At 45.3% G+C, this 16,357-nt stretch overlaps 1 protein-coding gene across 21 annotated transcripts in view; it reads right to left on the bottom strand.

Moving 5' to 3' along the window:
* Nucleotides 1–16,357, bottom strand: part of epb41l3b (erythrocyte membrane protein band 4.1-like 3b) — a 105,975-nt gene that overhangs the window by 51,784 nt on the left and 37,834 nt on the right. For all 21 annotated transcript variants that reach the window (XM_055882351.1, XM_055882359.1, XM_055882350.1 and 18 more), the window contains 2 exons: nucleotides 1,324–1,428; nucleotides 616–658 (listed from right to left, as the gene is read on the bottom strand). In XM_055882351.1, the coding sequence (XP_055738326.1) occupies nucleotides 616–658; nucleotides 1,324–1,428 (148 nt within the window). The remainder of the gene's footprint in view (nucleotides 1–615; nucleotides 659–1,323; nucleotides 1,429–16,357) is intronic.

Below are 16,357 nucleotides of genomic sequence, written 5' to 3'. Positions count from 1 at the left end.
TATAGTGTCATATAGTGTAGTGTAGTATAGTGTAATATAGTGTGGTGTAGCATAGTGTCATATAGTGTAGTGTAGTATAGTGTCATATAGTATAGTGTAGTGTCATGCAGTATAGTGTAGCATAGTGTAGTGTAGTAGAGAGTAGTGTAACTCACTCCTTATCTGCTGTGGTGTAGTATAGTGTCATATAGTGCAGTGTCATGCAGTATAGTGTAGTATAGTGTTTTGCAGTATAGTGTAGTGGCATGCAGTATAGTGTAGTGTCATGCAGTATAGTATAGTGTTTTGTAGTATAGTGTAGTATGTAGTATGGTGTAGTGTAGTGTCATGCAGTATAGTATAGTGTTTTGTAGTATAGTGTAGTATGTAGTGTGGTGTAGTGTAGTGTCATGCAGTATAGTATAGTGTAGTATGTAGTATGGTGTAGTGTAGTGTCATGCAGTATAGTGTAGTGTCATGCAGTATAGTGTAGTATAGTGTAGTATAGTATAGTGTTTTGTAGTATAGTGTAGTATGTAGTATGGTGTAGTATAGTGTAGTGTCATGCAGTATAGTGTAGCATAGTGTGGTGTAGTAGAGAGTAGTGTAGTGTCCTATTAACACACTGCAACTCACTCCTTATCTGCTTCTTCAGTTCCTTGTTCGGGTCCAGCCAGTTCTGGAGAAAGAGGCAAATTAGTAATGATATATTCATTAAAAAAAATCAATGAATGACCATGTCTCCAGTCATTAACAGAGCCTGTCACGTTACCACTGCCCTGAGAAAGATACCTGGGGGAACCGGTATCAGTCTGTCAACGCAAACGTCTCAGAGTAGTTGTGTAAATCTAGGATCCGGTGCCCCTGTCTATGCAACACTACACCAAGTTTCAGTATTTATTTAAAAAATAAACATGATACCAGACAGACAACAGACAGACAGACAAGACAACAGACAGACAGGACAACCGACAGAGAGGACAACAGACAGACAGGCATCTTTGATGAGTCTCTTCCTCTACCTTCTGGTTCTCTACGTCGCGGTACGTGATACCAGACAGACAGACAGGACAACAGACAGGACAACAGACAGACAGACAGGACAACAGACAGACAGGACAACAGACAGACAGACAGATAACAGACAGACAGGCATCTTTGATGAGTCTCTTCCTCTACCTTCTGGTTCTCTACGTCGCGGTACGTGATACCAGACAGACAGACAGGACAACAGACAGGACAACAGACAGACAGACAGACAGGACAACAGACAGACAAACAGGACAACAGACAGACAGACAGATAACAGACAGACAGGCATCTTTGATGAGTCTCTTCCTCTACCTTCTGGTTCTCTACGTCGCGGTACGTGATGCCAAAGTAGTCCGTCTCCAGCAGGTTCAGATGGTCACACACCTTGGCAAACAGCAGCTGGCCTCTGGCTCGTTTCTGGTGACACACACACAGAGAGGGGGTTATTGAACATGGGGTCAGAGTTCACACTACAGGAGAGAACAATACAGAGAGAGGCTGTTGGTGACTTCATGTTCCACAGTGCACACTAAATGTCAGGGTCGGGATTTGAACCCGGTTCCCCCCCATGAGGAAATTCCCCCAGGTCTACCTCATCACGAGACCATGAGGAAATTCCCCCAGGTCTACCTCATCACGAGACCATGAGGAAATTCCCCCAGGTCTACCTCATCACGAGACCATGAGGAAATTCCCCCAGGTCTACCTCATCACGAGACCATGAGGAAATTCCCCCAGGTCTACCTCATCACGAGACCATGAGGAAATTCCCCCAGGTCTACCTCATCACGAGTCCATGAGGAAATTTCCCCAGGTCTACCTCATCACGAGACCATGAGGAAATTCCCCCAGGTCTACCTCATCACGAGACCATGAGGGAGTTCCCCCAGGTCTACCTCATCACGAGACCATGAGGAAGTTCCCCCAGGTCTACCTCATCACGAGACCATGAGGAAATTCCCCCAGGTCTACCTCATCACGAGACCATGAGGAAGTTCCCCCAGGTCTACCTCATCACGAGACCATGAGGAAGTTCCCCCAGGTCTACCTCATCACGAGACCATGAGGAAGTTCCCCCAGGTCTACCTAATCACGAGACCATGAGGAAGTTCCCCCAGGTCTACCTCATCACGAGACCATGAGGAAGTTCCCCCAGGTCTACCTCATAACGAGACCATGAGGAAGTTCCCCCAGGTCTACCTCATCACGAGACCATGAGGAAATTCCCCCAGGTCTACCTCATCACGAGACCATGAGGAAATTCCCCCAGGTCTACCTCATCACGAGACCATGAGGAAATTCCCCCAGGTCTACCTCATCACGAGACCATGAGGAAATTCCCCCAGGTCTACCTCATCACGAGACCATGAGGAAGTTCCCCCAGGTCTACCTCATCACGAGACCATGAGGAAGTTCCCCCAGGTCTACCTCATCACGAGACCATGAGGAAGTTCCCCCAGGTCTACCTCATCACGAGACCATGAGGAAGTTCCCCCAGGTCTACCTCATCACGAGACCATGAGGAAATTCCCCCAGGTCTAACTCATCACGAGACCATGAGGAAATTCCCCCAGGTCTACCTCATCACGAGACCATGAGGAAATTTCCCCAGGTCTACCTCATCACGAGACCATGAGGAAATTCCCCCAGGTCTACCTCATCACGAGACCATGAGGAAATTCCCCCAGGTCTACCTCATCACGAGACCATGAGGAAATTCCCCCAGGTCTACCTCATCACGAGACCATGAGGAAATTCCCCCAGGTCTACCTCATCACGAGACCATGAGGAAATTCCCCCAGGTCTACCTCATCACGAGACCATGAGGAAATTCCCCCAGGTCTACCTCATCACGAGACCATGAGGAAATTCCCCCAGGTCTACCTCATCACGAGACCATGAGGAAATTCCCCCAGGTCTACCTCATCACGAGACCATGAGGAAATTCCCCGAGGTCTACCTCATCACGAGACCATGAGGAAATTCCCCCAGGTCTACCTCATCACGAGACCATGAGGAAATTCCCCCAGGTCTACCTCATCACGAGACCATGAGGAAATTCCCCCAGGTCTACCTCATCACGAGACCATGAGGAAATTCCCCCAGGTCTACCTCATAACGAGACCATGAGGAAATTCCCCCAGGTCTACCTCATCACGAGACCATAAGGAAGTTCCCCCAGGTCTACCTCATCACGAGACCATGAGGAAGTTCCCCCAGGTCTACCTCATCACGAGACCATGAGGAAGTTCCCCCAGGTCTACCTCATCACGAGACCATGAGGAAGTTCCCCCAGGTCTACCTCATCACGAGACCATGAGGAAGTTCCCCCAGGTCTACCTCATCACGAGACCATGAGGAAGTTCCCCCAGGTCTACCTCATCACGAGACCATGAGGAAATTCCCCCAGGTCTACCTCATCACGAGACCATGAGGGAATTCCCCCAGGTCTACCTCATCACGAGACCATGAGCCAGACTCAGGTCTGCTACACTAGAATATAACTAGGAAGGCATGCCCAATACATCTCTTCTTTCCAAGTGGTATGCTAGTGTAACAGCGAGGTCACACCAGATCTAACGCAGTACTCGACGTTTGTCCAGGTCCACAGGACGTCGGGGGATGACCGGTCACTAGGGGCAACAGTGATCACGCTTAGCATAGGCTTGCGGCTTGCTAGGGAACTGCGGACGGGATTGGCGGATGGGTGTAAAGTGCGAACTCCGGCACCCGAGGATCGCAGGTTCAATCCCAGTGCTAGGCTGGCACTTTTATTTAATTTTTATTTACCATAAACCTTAACCTTTTGGAATGAATGTCTAGACGTATATTACTGCAGTGAGCTAAATCACAGTCAGAGTGTTTCTTGAACAAAATTGTCTTAAACAAAATCGACTTTGAAACAAAAGTCTACCCTTGTACCACGTCAGATATAGAGTAGAAATGTATTACATTTTGAGTTTGCATCCCAATATTACACTTTATATACATCACAGAAGACTGAAATATAACAAAACTGCTTGACATAGAAACACTGGAAACACTAAAAAAAAAAGGGGGAAAAAAGTTGATTAATTATGAAAAATATGAATAACATTCCCCTCATGAGGCCACTAGTGTTATTTGCTCATTCAACTGTAGGAAAGGACGACCCGTCAAAACTTGACGTTTACGGACAAACGTTGAAACCCGTCTCGAGCGGAAAACGGAACCCGTCTCGAGCGGAAAACGGAACCCGTCTCGAGCGGAAAACGGAACCCGTCTCGAGCGGAAAACGGAACCCGTCTCGAGCGGAAAACGGAACCCGTCTCGAGCGGAAAACGGAACCCGTCTCGAGCGGAAAACGGAACCCGTCTCGAGCGGAAAACGGAACCCGTCTCTAGCGGAAAACGGAACCCGTCTCGAGCGGAAAACGGAACCCGTCTCGAGCGGAAAACGGAACCCGTCTCGAGCGGAAAACGGAACCCGTCTCTAGCGGAAAACGGAACCAGTCTCTAGCGGAAAACGGAACCCGTCTCTAGTTGATCTTATTTGGAAGAGAAAAAACGTGATGTGGTTAAAAATGTTTTGACACTGATTACGATCTGTTCTTCAGCGAGCAACAACAGTACCGTGCAGCTAACAGGGATTAATAGAGACTGTGGTTAATTGACCGAAGAGCAGGGGTGAAAGATTATCTAGACAGCCTGTCACTGACTTCCTCCCTGCTGGTCTGACATCTCCTCCTCCCTGCTGGTCTGACATCCATCCCCCTCGGTCATCCCTCTTCTGCTGTTCTGACATCTCCTCCTCCTCTCTATGTTATCTTCCTCCTCCTCTCTGTGTGTTATCTACCTCCTCCTCCTCTCTGTGTGTTATCTACCCCCTCCTCCTCCTCTCTGTGTGTTATCTACCCCCTCCTCTCTGTGTGTTATCTACCCCCTCCTGCTCCTCTCTGTGTGTTATCTACCCCCTCCACTCTGTGTGTTATCTACCCCCTCCTCCTTCTCTCTGTGTGTTATCTACCCCCTCCTCCTCCTCCACTCTGTGTGTTATCTACCCCCTCCTCCTCCTCCTCTCTGTGTGTTATCTACCCCCTCCTCCTCCTCCTCTCTGTGTGTTATCTACCCCCTCCTCCTCCTCCTCTCTGTGTGTTATCTACCCCCTCCTCCTCCTCCTCTCTGTGTGTTATCTACCCCCTCCTCCTCCTCCACTCTGTGTGTTATCTACCGCCTCCTCCTCCTCTCTGTGTGTTATCTACCCCCTCCTCCTCCTCCTCTCTGTGTGTTATCTACCCCCTCCTCCTCCTCCACTCTGTGTGTTATCTACCCCCTCCTCTTCTTCTTCCACAGCAGGCTGTAGCTGTGCAGTCTGGCTAGCGTCCAGTCAAACTCCCTCCGAGTCCCTGGGGATATATTTAGATTGCTGTTACCACCTACCTTCTCTCCCAACCTCCCTCCCCCCCCCTCCCACAGAGCCCTGGCATAATTCAGCTCCCCCCCCCCCCCCCCCCCCACTCCCACAGAGCCTTGGCATAATTCAGCTCTCCCAACCTCCCCCACTCCCACAGAGCCTTGGCATAATTCTGCTCTCCCAACCTCCCCCCCCCCCCCCCCCAGGGCCCTGGCATAATTCTGCTCTCCCAACCCCCCCCCCCCCCCCCCCCCCCACAGGGCCCTGACATAATTCTGCTCTCCCAACCTCCCCCCCCCCCCCTCCCACAGAGCCCTGGCATAATTCTGCTCTCCATGCCTCCCTGAGGTTGCCAGTTACATCTGACAGGCTTGTGTGTGATTCTCAAGCCTATTAAAAGATGCTTCGACAGACACTTCAAAACCAGCAGGAACAACTTCTCCGGCAGTTAACACAGAGCGATGTCCCACCAGCACAACATCAACCTAGCACAATCCCACAGTCACACCAGCACAATCCCACAGTCACACCAGCACAATCCCACAGTCACACCAGCACAATCCCACAGTCACACAAACACAATCAGTCACACCAGCACAGTCACACAGTCACACCAGCACAATCACAGTCACACCAGCACAATCAGACAGTCACACCAGCACAATCACAGTCACACAAACCCAATCAGTCACACCAGCACAATCACACAGTCACACCAACACAGTCACACCAGCACAACCTCAACATAGCACAACCAGACAGTCACACCAACACAATCACAAAGTCCCACCAGCACAATCACACAGTCACACCAACACAATCACATCAACACAGTTACACCAGCACAACCAGACAGTCACACCAACACAATCAGACAGTCACACCAACACAACCAGACAGTCACACCAACACAACCAGACAGTCACACCAACACAACCAGACAGTCACACCAACACAACCAGACAGTCACACCAACACAACCAGACAGTCACACCAACACATTCAGACAGTCACACCAGCAATCACACAGTCACACCAGCACAATCACACCAACACAGTCACACCAACACAGTCACACCAACACAATCACACCAACACAGTCACACCAACACAGTCACACGAACACAGTCACAGTCACACCAACACAGTCACACCAACACAGTCACAGTCACACCAACACAGTCACACCAACACAGTCACACCAACACAGTCACACCAACACAGTCACACCAACAGTCACACCAACACAGTCACACCAACACAGTCACACCAACACCAACACAGTCACACCAACAGTCACACCAACACAGTCACACCAACACAGTCACACCAACACAGTCACACCAACACAGTCACACCAACAGTCACACCAACAGTCACACCAACACAGTCACACCAACAGTCACACCAACACCAACACAGTCACACCAACACAGCTCCACTGGTGACACTACATTGAGGATGGTGTTATTTTTCTAGACAAAATTAAATATGAACTGTCCGGTAAATGATTCTGCACTATGAACCGTCCGGTTGGTAAATGATTCTGCACTATGAACCGTCCGGTTGGTAAATGATTCTGCACTATGAACCGTCCGGTTGGTAAATGATTCTGCACTATGAACCGTCCGGTTGGTAAATGATTCTGCACTATGAACCGTCCGGTTGGTAAATGATTCTGCACTATGAACCGTCCGGTTGGTAAATGATTCTGCACTATGAACCGTCCGGTTGGTAAATGATTCTGCACTATGAACCGTCCGGTTGGTAAATGATTCTGCACTATGAACCGTCCGGTTGGTAAATGATTCTGCACTATGAACCGTCCGGTTGGTAAATGATTCTGCACTATGAACCGTCCGGTTGGTAAATGATTCTGCACTATGAACCGTCCGGTTGGTAAATGATTCTGCACTATGAACCGTCCGGTTGGTAAATGATTCTGCACTATGAACCGTCCGGTTGGTAAATGATTCTGCACTATGAACCGTCCGGTTGGTAAATGATTCTGCACTATGAACCGTCCGGTTGGTAAATGATTCTGCACTATGAACCGTCCGGTTGGTAAATGATTCTGCACTATGAACCGTCCGGTTGGTAAATGATTCTGCACTATGAACCGTCCGGTTGGTAAATGATTCTGCACTATGAACCGTCCGGTTGGTAAATGATTCTGCACTATGAACCGTCCGGTTGGTAAATGATTCTGCACTATGAACCGTCCGGTTGGTAAATGATTCTGCACTATGAACCGTCCGGTTGGTAAATGATTCTGCACTATGAACCGTCCGGTAAATGATTCTGCACTATGAACCGTCCGGTTGGTAAATGATTCTGCACTATGAACCGTCCGGTAAATGATTCTGCACTATGAACCGTCCGGTAAATGATTCTGCACTATGAACCGTCCGGTTGGTAAATGATTCTGCACTATGAACCGTCCGGTAAATGATTCTGCACTATGAACCGTCTGGTAAATGATTCTGCACTATGAACCGTCCGGTTGGTAAATGATTCTGCACTATGAACCGTCCGGTTGGTAAATGATTCTGCACTATGAACCGTCCGGTTGGTAAATGATTCTGCACTATGAACCGTCCGGTTGGTAAATGATTCTGCACTATGAACCGTCCGGTTGGTAAATGATTCTGCACTATGAACCGTCCGGTTGGTAAATGATTCTGCACTATGAACCGTCCGGTTGGTAAATGATTCTGCACTATGAACCGTCCGGTTGGTAAATGATTCTGCACTATGAACCGTCCGGTTGGTAAATGATTCTGCACTATGAACCGTCCGGTAAATGATTCTGCACTATGAACCGTCCGGTTGGTAAATGATTCTGCACTATGAACCGTCCGGTTGGTAAATGATTCTGCACTATGAACCGTCCGGTTGGTAAATGATTCTGCACTATGAACCGTCCGGTAAATGATTCTGCACTATGAACCGTCCGGTTGGTAAATGATTCTGCACTATGAACCGTCCGGTAAATGATTCTGCACTATGAACCGTCCGGTAAATGATTCTGCACTATGAACCGTCCGGTTGGTAAATGATTCTGCACTATGAACCGTCCGGTAAATGATTCTGCACTATGAACCGTCCGGTAAATGATTCTGCACTATGAACCGTCCGGTAAATGATTCTGCACTATGAACCGTCCGGTTGGTAAATGATTCTGCACTATGAACCGTCCGGTTGGTAAATGATTCTGCACTATGAACCGTCCGGTTGGTAAATGATTCTGCACTATGAACCGTCCGGTAAATGATTCTGCACTATGAACCGTCCGGTAAATGATTCTGCACTATGAACCGTCCGGTTGGTAAATGATTCTGCACTATGAACCGTCCGGTTGGTAAATGATTCTGCACTATGAACCGTCCGGTTGGTAAATGATTCTGCACTATGAACCGTCCGGTTGGTAAATGATTCTGCACTATGAACCGTCCGGTTGGTAAATGATTCTGCACTATGAACCGTCCGGTTGGTAAATGATTCTGCACTATGAACCGTCCGGTTGGTAAATGATTCTGCACTATGAACCGTCCGGTTGGTAAATGAATCTGCACTATGAACCGTCCGGTTGGTAAATGATTCTGCACTATGAACCGTACGGTTGGTAAATGATTCTGCACTCATGCATTATAACTGTAATTAGGCCCTGAATCAAACTGATCCTCCTCCCCCTCCGTAGTAACTATAACTCTTCTTAAAGGTTTCTACGAAAACCTGAGTTTATTAATAATAAGATTGGAGCTCAGGATTACAATAGTAAAACCCATATCAAAAGAAAACAGACACTAAGGTAAGGTGGCGTTAATAAAATAGAGATCAACCGTTTTATATATAAATATATATATACCACATAACTTCACCAACCCCTCGGTGACTCTCCTTAATAACAAGAAGACCACAACAGCAGCACGTTCCAGGACTTAGTTGTAGGGTAAACTAGATTTTGTTTTTAAAAGGTCGAGCTACAAGGGAAACTAATGATTCTTCCCTCAGACTTGAAGATCACAGTGAATACATTTTTCCCACAGGGGGTGAGTGAGAGAGGGAGACAGAGAGAGAGAGAGGGGGGAGAGAGAGAGACAGAGAGACAGAGAGAGAGAGAGAGACAGAGAGTAAGTGAGTGAGAATAAGAGAGAGTCTCTCAGTACTCAACTTGTCTTCTTCCTACAGTAACGGGAATGAGATAAAACAGACTCCCTACAATGAACTGAGTATCTTCATTTAACCTCAATGTGTGATATGCTGCTGGCTTTAACCAGCCGGTAACCAGCTAGCCTGTCTGATATGCTGCTGGCTTTAACCAACCGGTAACCAGCTAGCCTGTCTGATATGCTGCTGGCTTTAACCAACCGGTAACCAGCTAGCCTGTCTGATATGCTGCTGGCTTTAACCAGCCGGTAACCAGCTAGCCTGTGTGATATGCTGCTGGCTTTAACCAGCCGTTAACCAGCTAGCCTGTCTGATATGCTGCTGGCTTTAACCAGCCGGTAACCAGCTAGCCTGTGTGATATGCTGCCGGCTTTAACCAGTCTGTAACCAGCTAGCCTGTGTGATATGCTGTTGGCTTTAACCAGCCGGTAACCAGCTAGCCTGTGTGATATGCTGTTGGCTTTAACCAGCCGGTAACCAGCTAGCCTGTGTGATATGCTGTTGGCTTTAACCAGCCTGTAACCAGCCGGTAACCAGCTAGCCTGTCTGATATGCTGTTGGCTTTAACCAGCCGGTAACCAGCTAGCCTGTGTCTGTGTGATATGCTGCTGGCTTTAACCAGCCGGTAACCAGCTAGCCTGTGTGATATGCTGCCGGCTTTAACCAGTCTGTAACCAGCTAGCCTGTGTGATATGCTGCTGGCTTTAACCAGCCTGTAACCAGCCGGTAACCAGCTAGCCTGTCTGATATGCTGTTGGCTTTAACCAGCCTGTAACCAGCTAGCCTGTGTCTGTGTGATATGCTGCTGGCTTTAACCAGCCGGTAACCAGCTAGCCTGTGTGATATGCTGCCGGCTTTAACCAGTCTGTAACCAGCTAGCCTGTGTGATATGCTGCTGGCTTTAACCAGCCTGTAACCAGCCGGTAACCAGCTAGCCTGTCTGATATGCTGCTGGCTTTAACCAGCCGGTAACCAGCTAGCCTGTGTGATATGCTGTTGGCTTTAACCAGCCGGTAACCAGCTAGCCTGTGTGATATGCTGTTGGCTTTAACCAGCCGGTAACCAGCTAGCCTGTGTGATATGCTGTTGGCTTTAACCAGCCTGTAACCAGCCGGTAACCAGCTAGCCTGTCTGATATGCTGTTGGCTTTAACCAGCCGGTAACCAGCTAGCCTGTGTCTGTGTGATATGCTGCTGGCTTTAACCAGCCGGTAACCAGCTAGCCTGTGTGATATGCTGCCGGCTTTAACCAGTCTGTAACCAGCTAGCCTGTGTGATATGCTGCTGGCTTTAACCAGCCTGTAACCAGCCGGTAACCAGCTAGCCTGTCTGATATGCTGTTGGCTTTAACCAGCCTGTAACCAGCTAGCCTGTGTCTGTGTGATATGCTGCTGGCTTTAACCAGCCAGTAACCAGCTAGCCTGTGTGATATGCTGCTGGCTTTAACCCGCCGGTAACCAGCTAGCCTGGTTACATTGTTGATGAGTCTTAAAGGGATACTTCATGTATTGTAATATAAAGTGTTGATGAGTCTTAAAGGGATACTTCATGTATTGTAATATAAAGTGTTGATGAGTCTTAAAGGGATACTTCATGTATTGTAATATAAAGTGTTGATGAGTCTTAAAGGAATACTTCATGTATTGTAATATAAAGTGTTGATGAGTCTTAAAGGGGTACTTCATGTATTGTAATATAAAGTGACGAGTCTTAAAGGGGTACTTCATGTATTGTAATATAAAGTGTTGATGAGTCTTAAAGGAATACTTCATGTATTGTAATATAAAGTGTTGATGAGTCTTAAAGGAATACTTCATGTATTGTAATATAAAGTGTTGATGAGTCTTAAAGGAATACTTCATGTATTGTAATATAAAGTGTTGATGAGTCTTAAAGGGGTACTTCATGTATTGTAATATAAAGTGTTGATGAGTCTTAAAGGAATACTTCATGTATTGTAATATAAAGTGTTGATGAGTCTTAAAGGAATACTTCATGTATTGTAATATAAAGTGTTGATGAGTCTTAAAGGAATACTTCATGTATTGTAATATAAAGTGTTGATGAGTTTTAAAGGGATACTTCATGTATTGTAATATAAAGTGTTGATGAGTCTTAAAGGGATACTTCAGGATGTTGACAATGAGGCCCTTCATCTACTTCCCCAGAGTCAGATGAACTCATGGATACAATTTCTATGTCTCTGTGTCCAGTATGAAGGAAGTTAAAAGGTATTTTTTTGCAAGCCAATGCTAACAAGCGTTAGCGAAATGACTGGAAGTCTATGGTAACTGCTAGCATTCTCTGACATCATTGCTCTGACATCATTGCTCTGACATCATTGCTCTGACATCATTGCTCTGACATCATTGCTCTGACATCATTGCTCTGACATCATTGCTCTGACATCATTGCTCTGACATCATTACACGTGTTATAGAACAAAAGCACACGTACTGTATTTTACCTTGGTCGTCGTCCCCACCTCTGCATCTTCAACAAAACAAAATCAATAACGGTGTCGGGGTGGACAGTGACCATGTTTCCCCCTGCTGCGGATTCCATGTTTAACTGGTCTGTCTGTGTGCGAATGTACAGTCATATAGTCTGTGGTCTGTCTGTGTGTAAATGTACAGTCATATAGTCTGTGGTCTGTCTGTGTGTAAATGTACAGTCATATAGTCTGTGGTCTGTCTGTGTGTAAATGTACAGTCATATAGTCTGTGGTCTGTCTGTGTGTAAATGTACAGTCATATAGTCTGTGGTCTGTCTGTGTGTAAATGTACAGTCATATAGTCTGTGGTCTGTCTGTGTGTAAATGTACAGTCATATAGTCTGTGGTCTGTCTGTGTGTAAATGTACAGTCATATAGTCTGTGGTCTGTCTGTGTGTAAATGTACAGTCATATAGTCTGTGGTCTGTCTGTGAGTAAATGTACAGTCATATAGTCTGTGGTCTGTCTGTGTGTAAATGTACAGTCATATAGTCTGTGGTCTGTCTGTGTGTAAATGTACAGTCATATAGTCTGTGGTCTGTCTGTGTGTAAATGTACAGTCATATAGTCTGTGGTCTGTCTGTGTGTAAATGTACAGTCATATAGTCTGTGGTCTGTCTGTGTGTAAATGTACAGTCATATAGTCTGTGGTCTGTCTGTGTGTAAATGTACAGTCATATAGTCTGTGGTCTGTCTGTGTGTAAATGTACAGTCATATAGTCTGTGGTCTGTCTGTGTGTAAATGTACAGTCATATAGTCTGTGGTCTGTCTGTGTGTAAATGTACAGTCATATAGTCTGTGGTCTGTCTGTGTGTAAATGTACAGTCATATAGTCTGTGGTCTGTCTGTGTGTAAATGTACAGTCATATAGTCTGTGGTCTGTCTGTGTGTAAATGTACAGTCATATAGTCTGTGGTCTGTCTGTGTGTAAATGTACAGTCATATAGTCTGTGGTCTGTCTGTGTGTAAATGTACAGTCATATAGTCTGTGGTCTGTCTGTGTGTAAATGTACAGTCATATAGTCTGTGGTCTGTCTGTGTGTAAATGTACAGTCATATAGTCTGTGGTCTGTCTGTGTGTAAATGTACAGTCATATAGTCTGTGGTCTGTCTGTGTGTAAATGTACAGTCATATAGTCTGTGGTCTGTCTGTGTGTAAATGTACAGTCATATAGTCTGTGGTCTGTCTGTGTGTAAATGTACAGTCATATAGTCTGTGGTCTGTCTGTGTGTAAATGTACAGTCATATAGTCTGTGGTCTGTCTGTGTGTAAATGTACAGTCATATAGTCTGTGGTCTGTCTGTGTGTAAATGTACAGTCATATAGTCTGTGGTCTGTCTGTGTGTAAATGTACAGTCATATAGTCTGTGGTCTGTCTGTGTGTAAATGTACAGTCATATAGTCTGTGGTCTGTCTGTGTGTAAATGTACAGTCATATAGTCTGTGGTCTGTCTGTGTGTAAATGTACAGTCATATAGTCTGTGGTCTGTCTGTGTGTAAATGTACAGTCATATAGTCTGTGGTCTGTCTGTGTGTAAATGTACAGTCATATAGTCTGTGGTCTGTCTGTGTGTAAATGTACAGTCATATAGTCTGTGGTCTGTCTGTGTGTAAATGTACAGTCATATAGTCTGTGGTCTGTCTGTGTGTAAATGTACAGTCATATAGTCTGTGGTCTGTCTGTGTGTAAATGTACAGTCATATAGTCTGTGGTCTGTCTGTGTGTAAATGTACAGTCATATAGTCTGTGGTCTGTCTGTGTGTAAATGTACAGTCATATAGTCTGTGGTCTGTCTGTGTGTAAATGTACAGTCATATAGTCTGTGGTCTGTCTGTGTGTAAATGTACAGTCATATAGTCTGTGGTCTGTCTGTGTGTAAATGTACAGTCATATAGTCTGTGGTCTGTCTGTGTGTAAATGTACAGTCATATAGTCTGTGGTCTGTCTGTGTGTAAATGTACAGTCATATAGTCTGTGGTCTGTCTGTGTGTAAATGTACAGTCATATAGTCTGTGGTCTGTCTGTGTGTAAATGTACAGTCATATAGTCTGTGGTCTGTCTGTGTGTAAATGTACAGTCATATAGTCTGTGGTCTGTCTGTGTGTAAATGTACAGTCATATAGTCTGTGGTCTGTCTGTGTGTAAATGTACAGTCATATAGTCTGTGGTCTGTCTGTGTGTAAATGTACAGTCATATAGTCTGTGGTCTGTCTGTGTGTAAATGTACAGTCATATAGTCTGTGGTCTGTCTGTGTGTAAATGTACAGTCATATAGTCTGTGGTCTGTCTGTGTGTAAATGTACAGTCATATAGTCTGTGGTCTGTCTGTGTGTAAATGTACAGTCATATAGTCTGTGGTCTGTCTGTGTGTAAATGTACAGTCATATAGTCTGTGGTCTGTCTGTGTGTAAATGTACAGTCATATAGTCTGTGGTCTGTCTGTGTGTAAATGTACAGTCATATAGTCTGTGGTCTGTCTGTGTGTAAATGTACAGTCATATAGTCTGTGGTCTGTCTGTGTGTAAATGTACAGTCATATAGTCTGTGGTCTGTCTGTGTGTAAATGTACAGTCATATAGTCTGTGGTCTGTCTGTGTGTAAATGTACAGTCATATAGTCTGTGGTCTGTCTGTGTGTAAATGTACAGTCATATAGTCTGTGGTCTGTCTGTGTGTAAATGTACAGTCATATAGTCTGTGGTCTGTCTGTGTGTAAATGTACAGTCATATAGTCTGTGGTCTGTCTGTGTGTAAATGTACAGTCATATAGTCTGTGGTCTGTCTGTGTGTAAATGTACAGTCATATAGTCTGTGGTCTGTCTGTGTGTAAATGTACAGTCATATAGTCTGTGGTCTGTCTGTGTGTAAATGTACAGTCATATAGTCTGTGGTCTGTCTGTGTGTAAATGTACAGTCATATAGTCTGTGGTCTGTCTGTGTGTAAATGTACAGTCATATAGTCTGTGGTCTGTCTGTGTGTAAATGTACAGTCATATAGTCTGTGGTCTGTCTGTGTGTAAATGTACAGTCATATAGTCTGTGGTCTGTCTGTGTGTAAATGTACAGTCATATAGTCTGTGGTCTGTCTGTGTGTAAATGTACAGTCATATAGTCTGTGGTCTGTCTGTGTGTAAATGTACAGTCATATAGTCTGTGGTCTGTCTGTGTGTAAATGTACAGTCATATAGTCTGTGGTCTGTCTGTGTGTAAATGTACAGTCATATAGTCTGTGGTCTGTCTGTGTGTAAATGTACAGTCATATAGTCTGTGGTCTGTCTGTGTGTAAATGTACAGTCATATAGTCTGTGGTCTGTCTGTGTGTAAATGTACAGTCATATAGTCTGTGGTCTGTCTGTGTGTAAATGTACAGTCATATAGTCTGTGGTCTGTCTGTGTGTAAATGTACAGTCATATAGTCTGTGGTCTGTCTGTGTGTAAATGTACAGTCATATAGTCTGTGGTCTGTCTGTGTGTAAATGTACAGTCATATAGTCTGTGGTCTGTCTGTGTGTAAATGTACAGTCATATAGTCTGTGGTCTGTCTGTGTGTAAATGTACAGTCATATAGTCTGTGGTCTGTCTGTGTGTAAATGTACAGTCATATAGTCTGTGGTCTGTCTGTGTGTAAATGTACAGTCATATAGTCTGTGGTCTGTCTGTGTGTAAATGTACAGTCATATAGTCTGTGGTCTGTCTGTGTGTAAATGTACAGTCATATAGTCTGTGGTCTGTCTGTGTGTAAATGTACAGTCATATAGTCTGTGGTCTGTCTGTGTGTAAATGTACAGTCATATAGTCTGTGGTCTGTCTGTGTGTAAATGTACAGTCATATAGTCTGTGGTCTGTCTGTGTGTAAATGTACAGTCATATAGTCTGTGGTCTGTCTGTGTGTAAATGTACAGTCATATAGTCTGTGGTCTGTCTGTGTGTAAATGTACAGTCATATAGTCTGTGGTCTGTCTGTGTGTAAATGTACAGTCATATAGTCTGTGGTCTGTCTGTGTGTAAATGTACAGTCATATAGTCTGTGGTCTGTCTGTGTGTAAATGTACAGTCATATAGTCTGTGGTCTGTCTGTGTGTAAATGTACAGTCATATAGTCTGTGGTCTGTCTGTGTGTAAATGTACAGTCATATAGTCTGTGGTCTGTCTGTGTGTAAATGTACAGTCATATAGTCTGTGGTCTGTCTGTGTGTAAATGTACAGTCATATAGTCTGTGGTCTGTCTGTGTGTAAATGTACAGTCATATAGTCTGTGGTCTGTCTGTGTGTAAATGTACAGTCATATA

Source organism: Salvelinus fontinalis, chromosome 26, assembly GCF_029448725.1.
Source record: "Salvelinus fontinalis isolate EN_2023a chromosome 26, ASM2944872v1, whole genome shotgun sequence".
NCBI classification, from domain to species: Eukaryota; Metazoa; Chordata; class Actinopteri; order Salmoniformes; family Salmonidae; genus Salvelinus; species Salvelinus fontinalis.
Note: the sequence above shows the minus strand (reverse complement) of the source record. Positions and strands in the feature narration are given on the sequence as shown.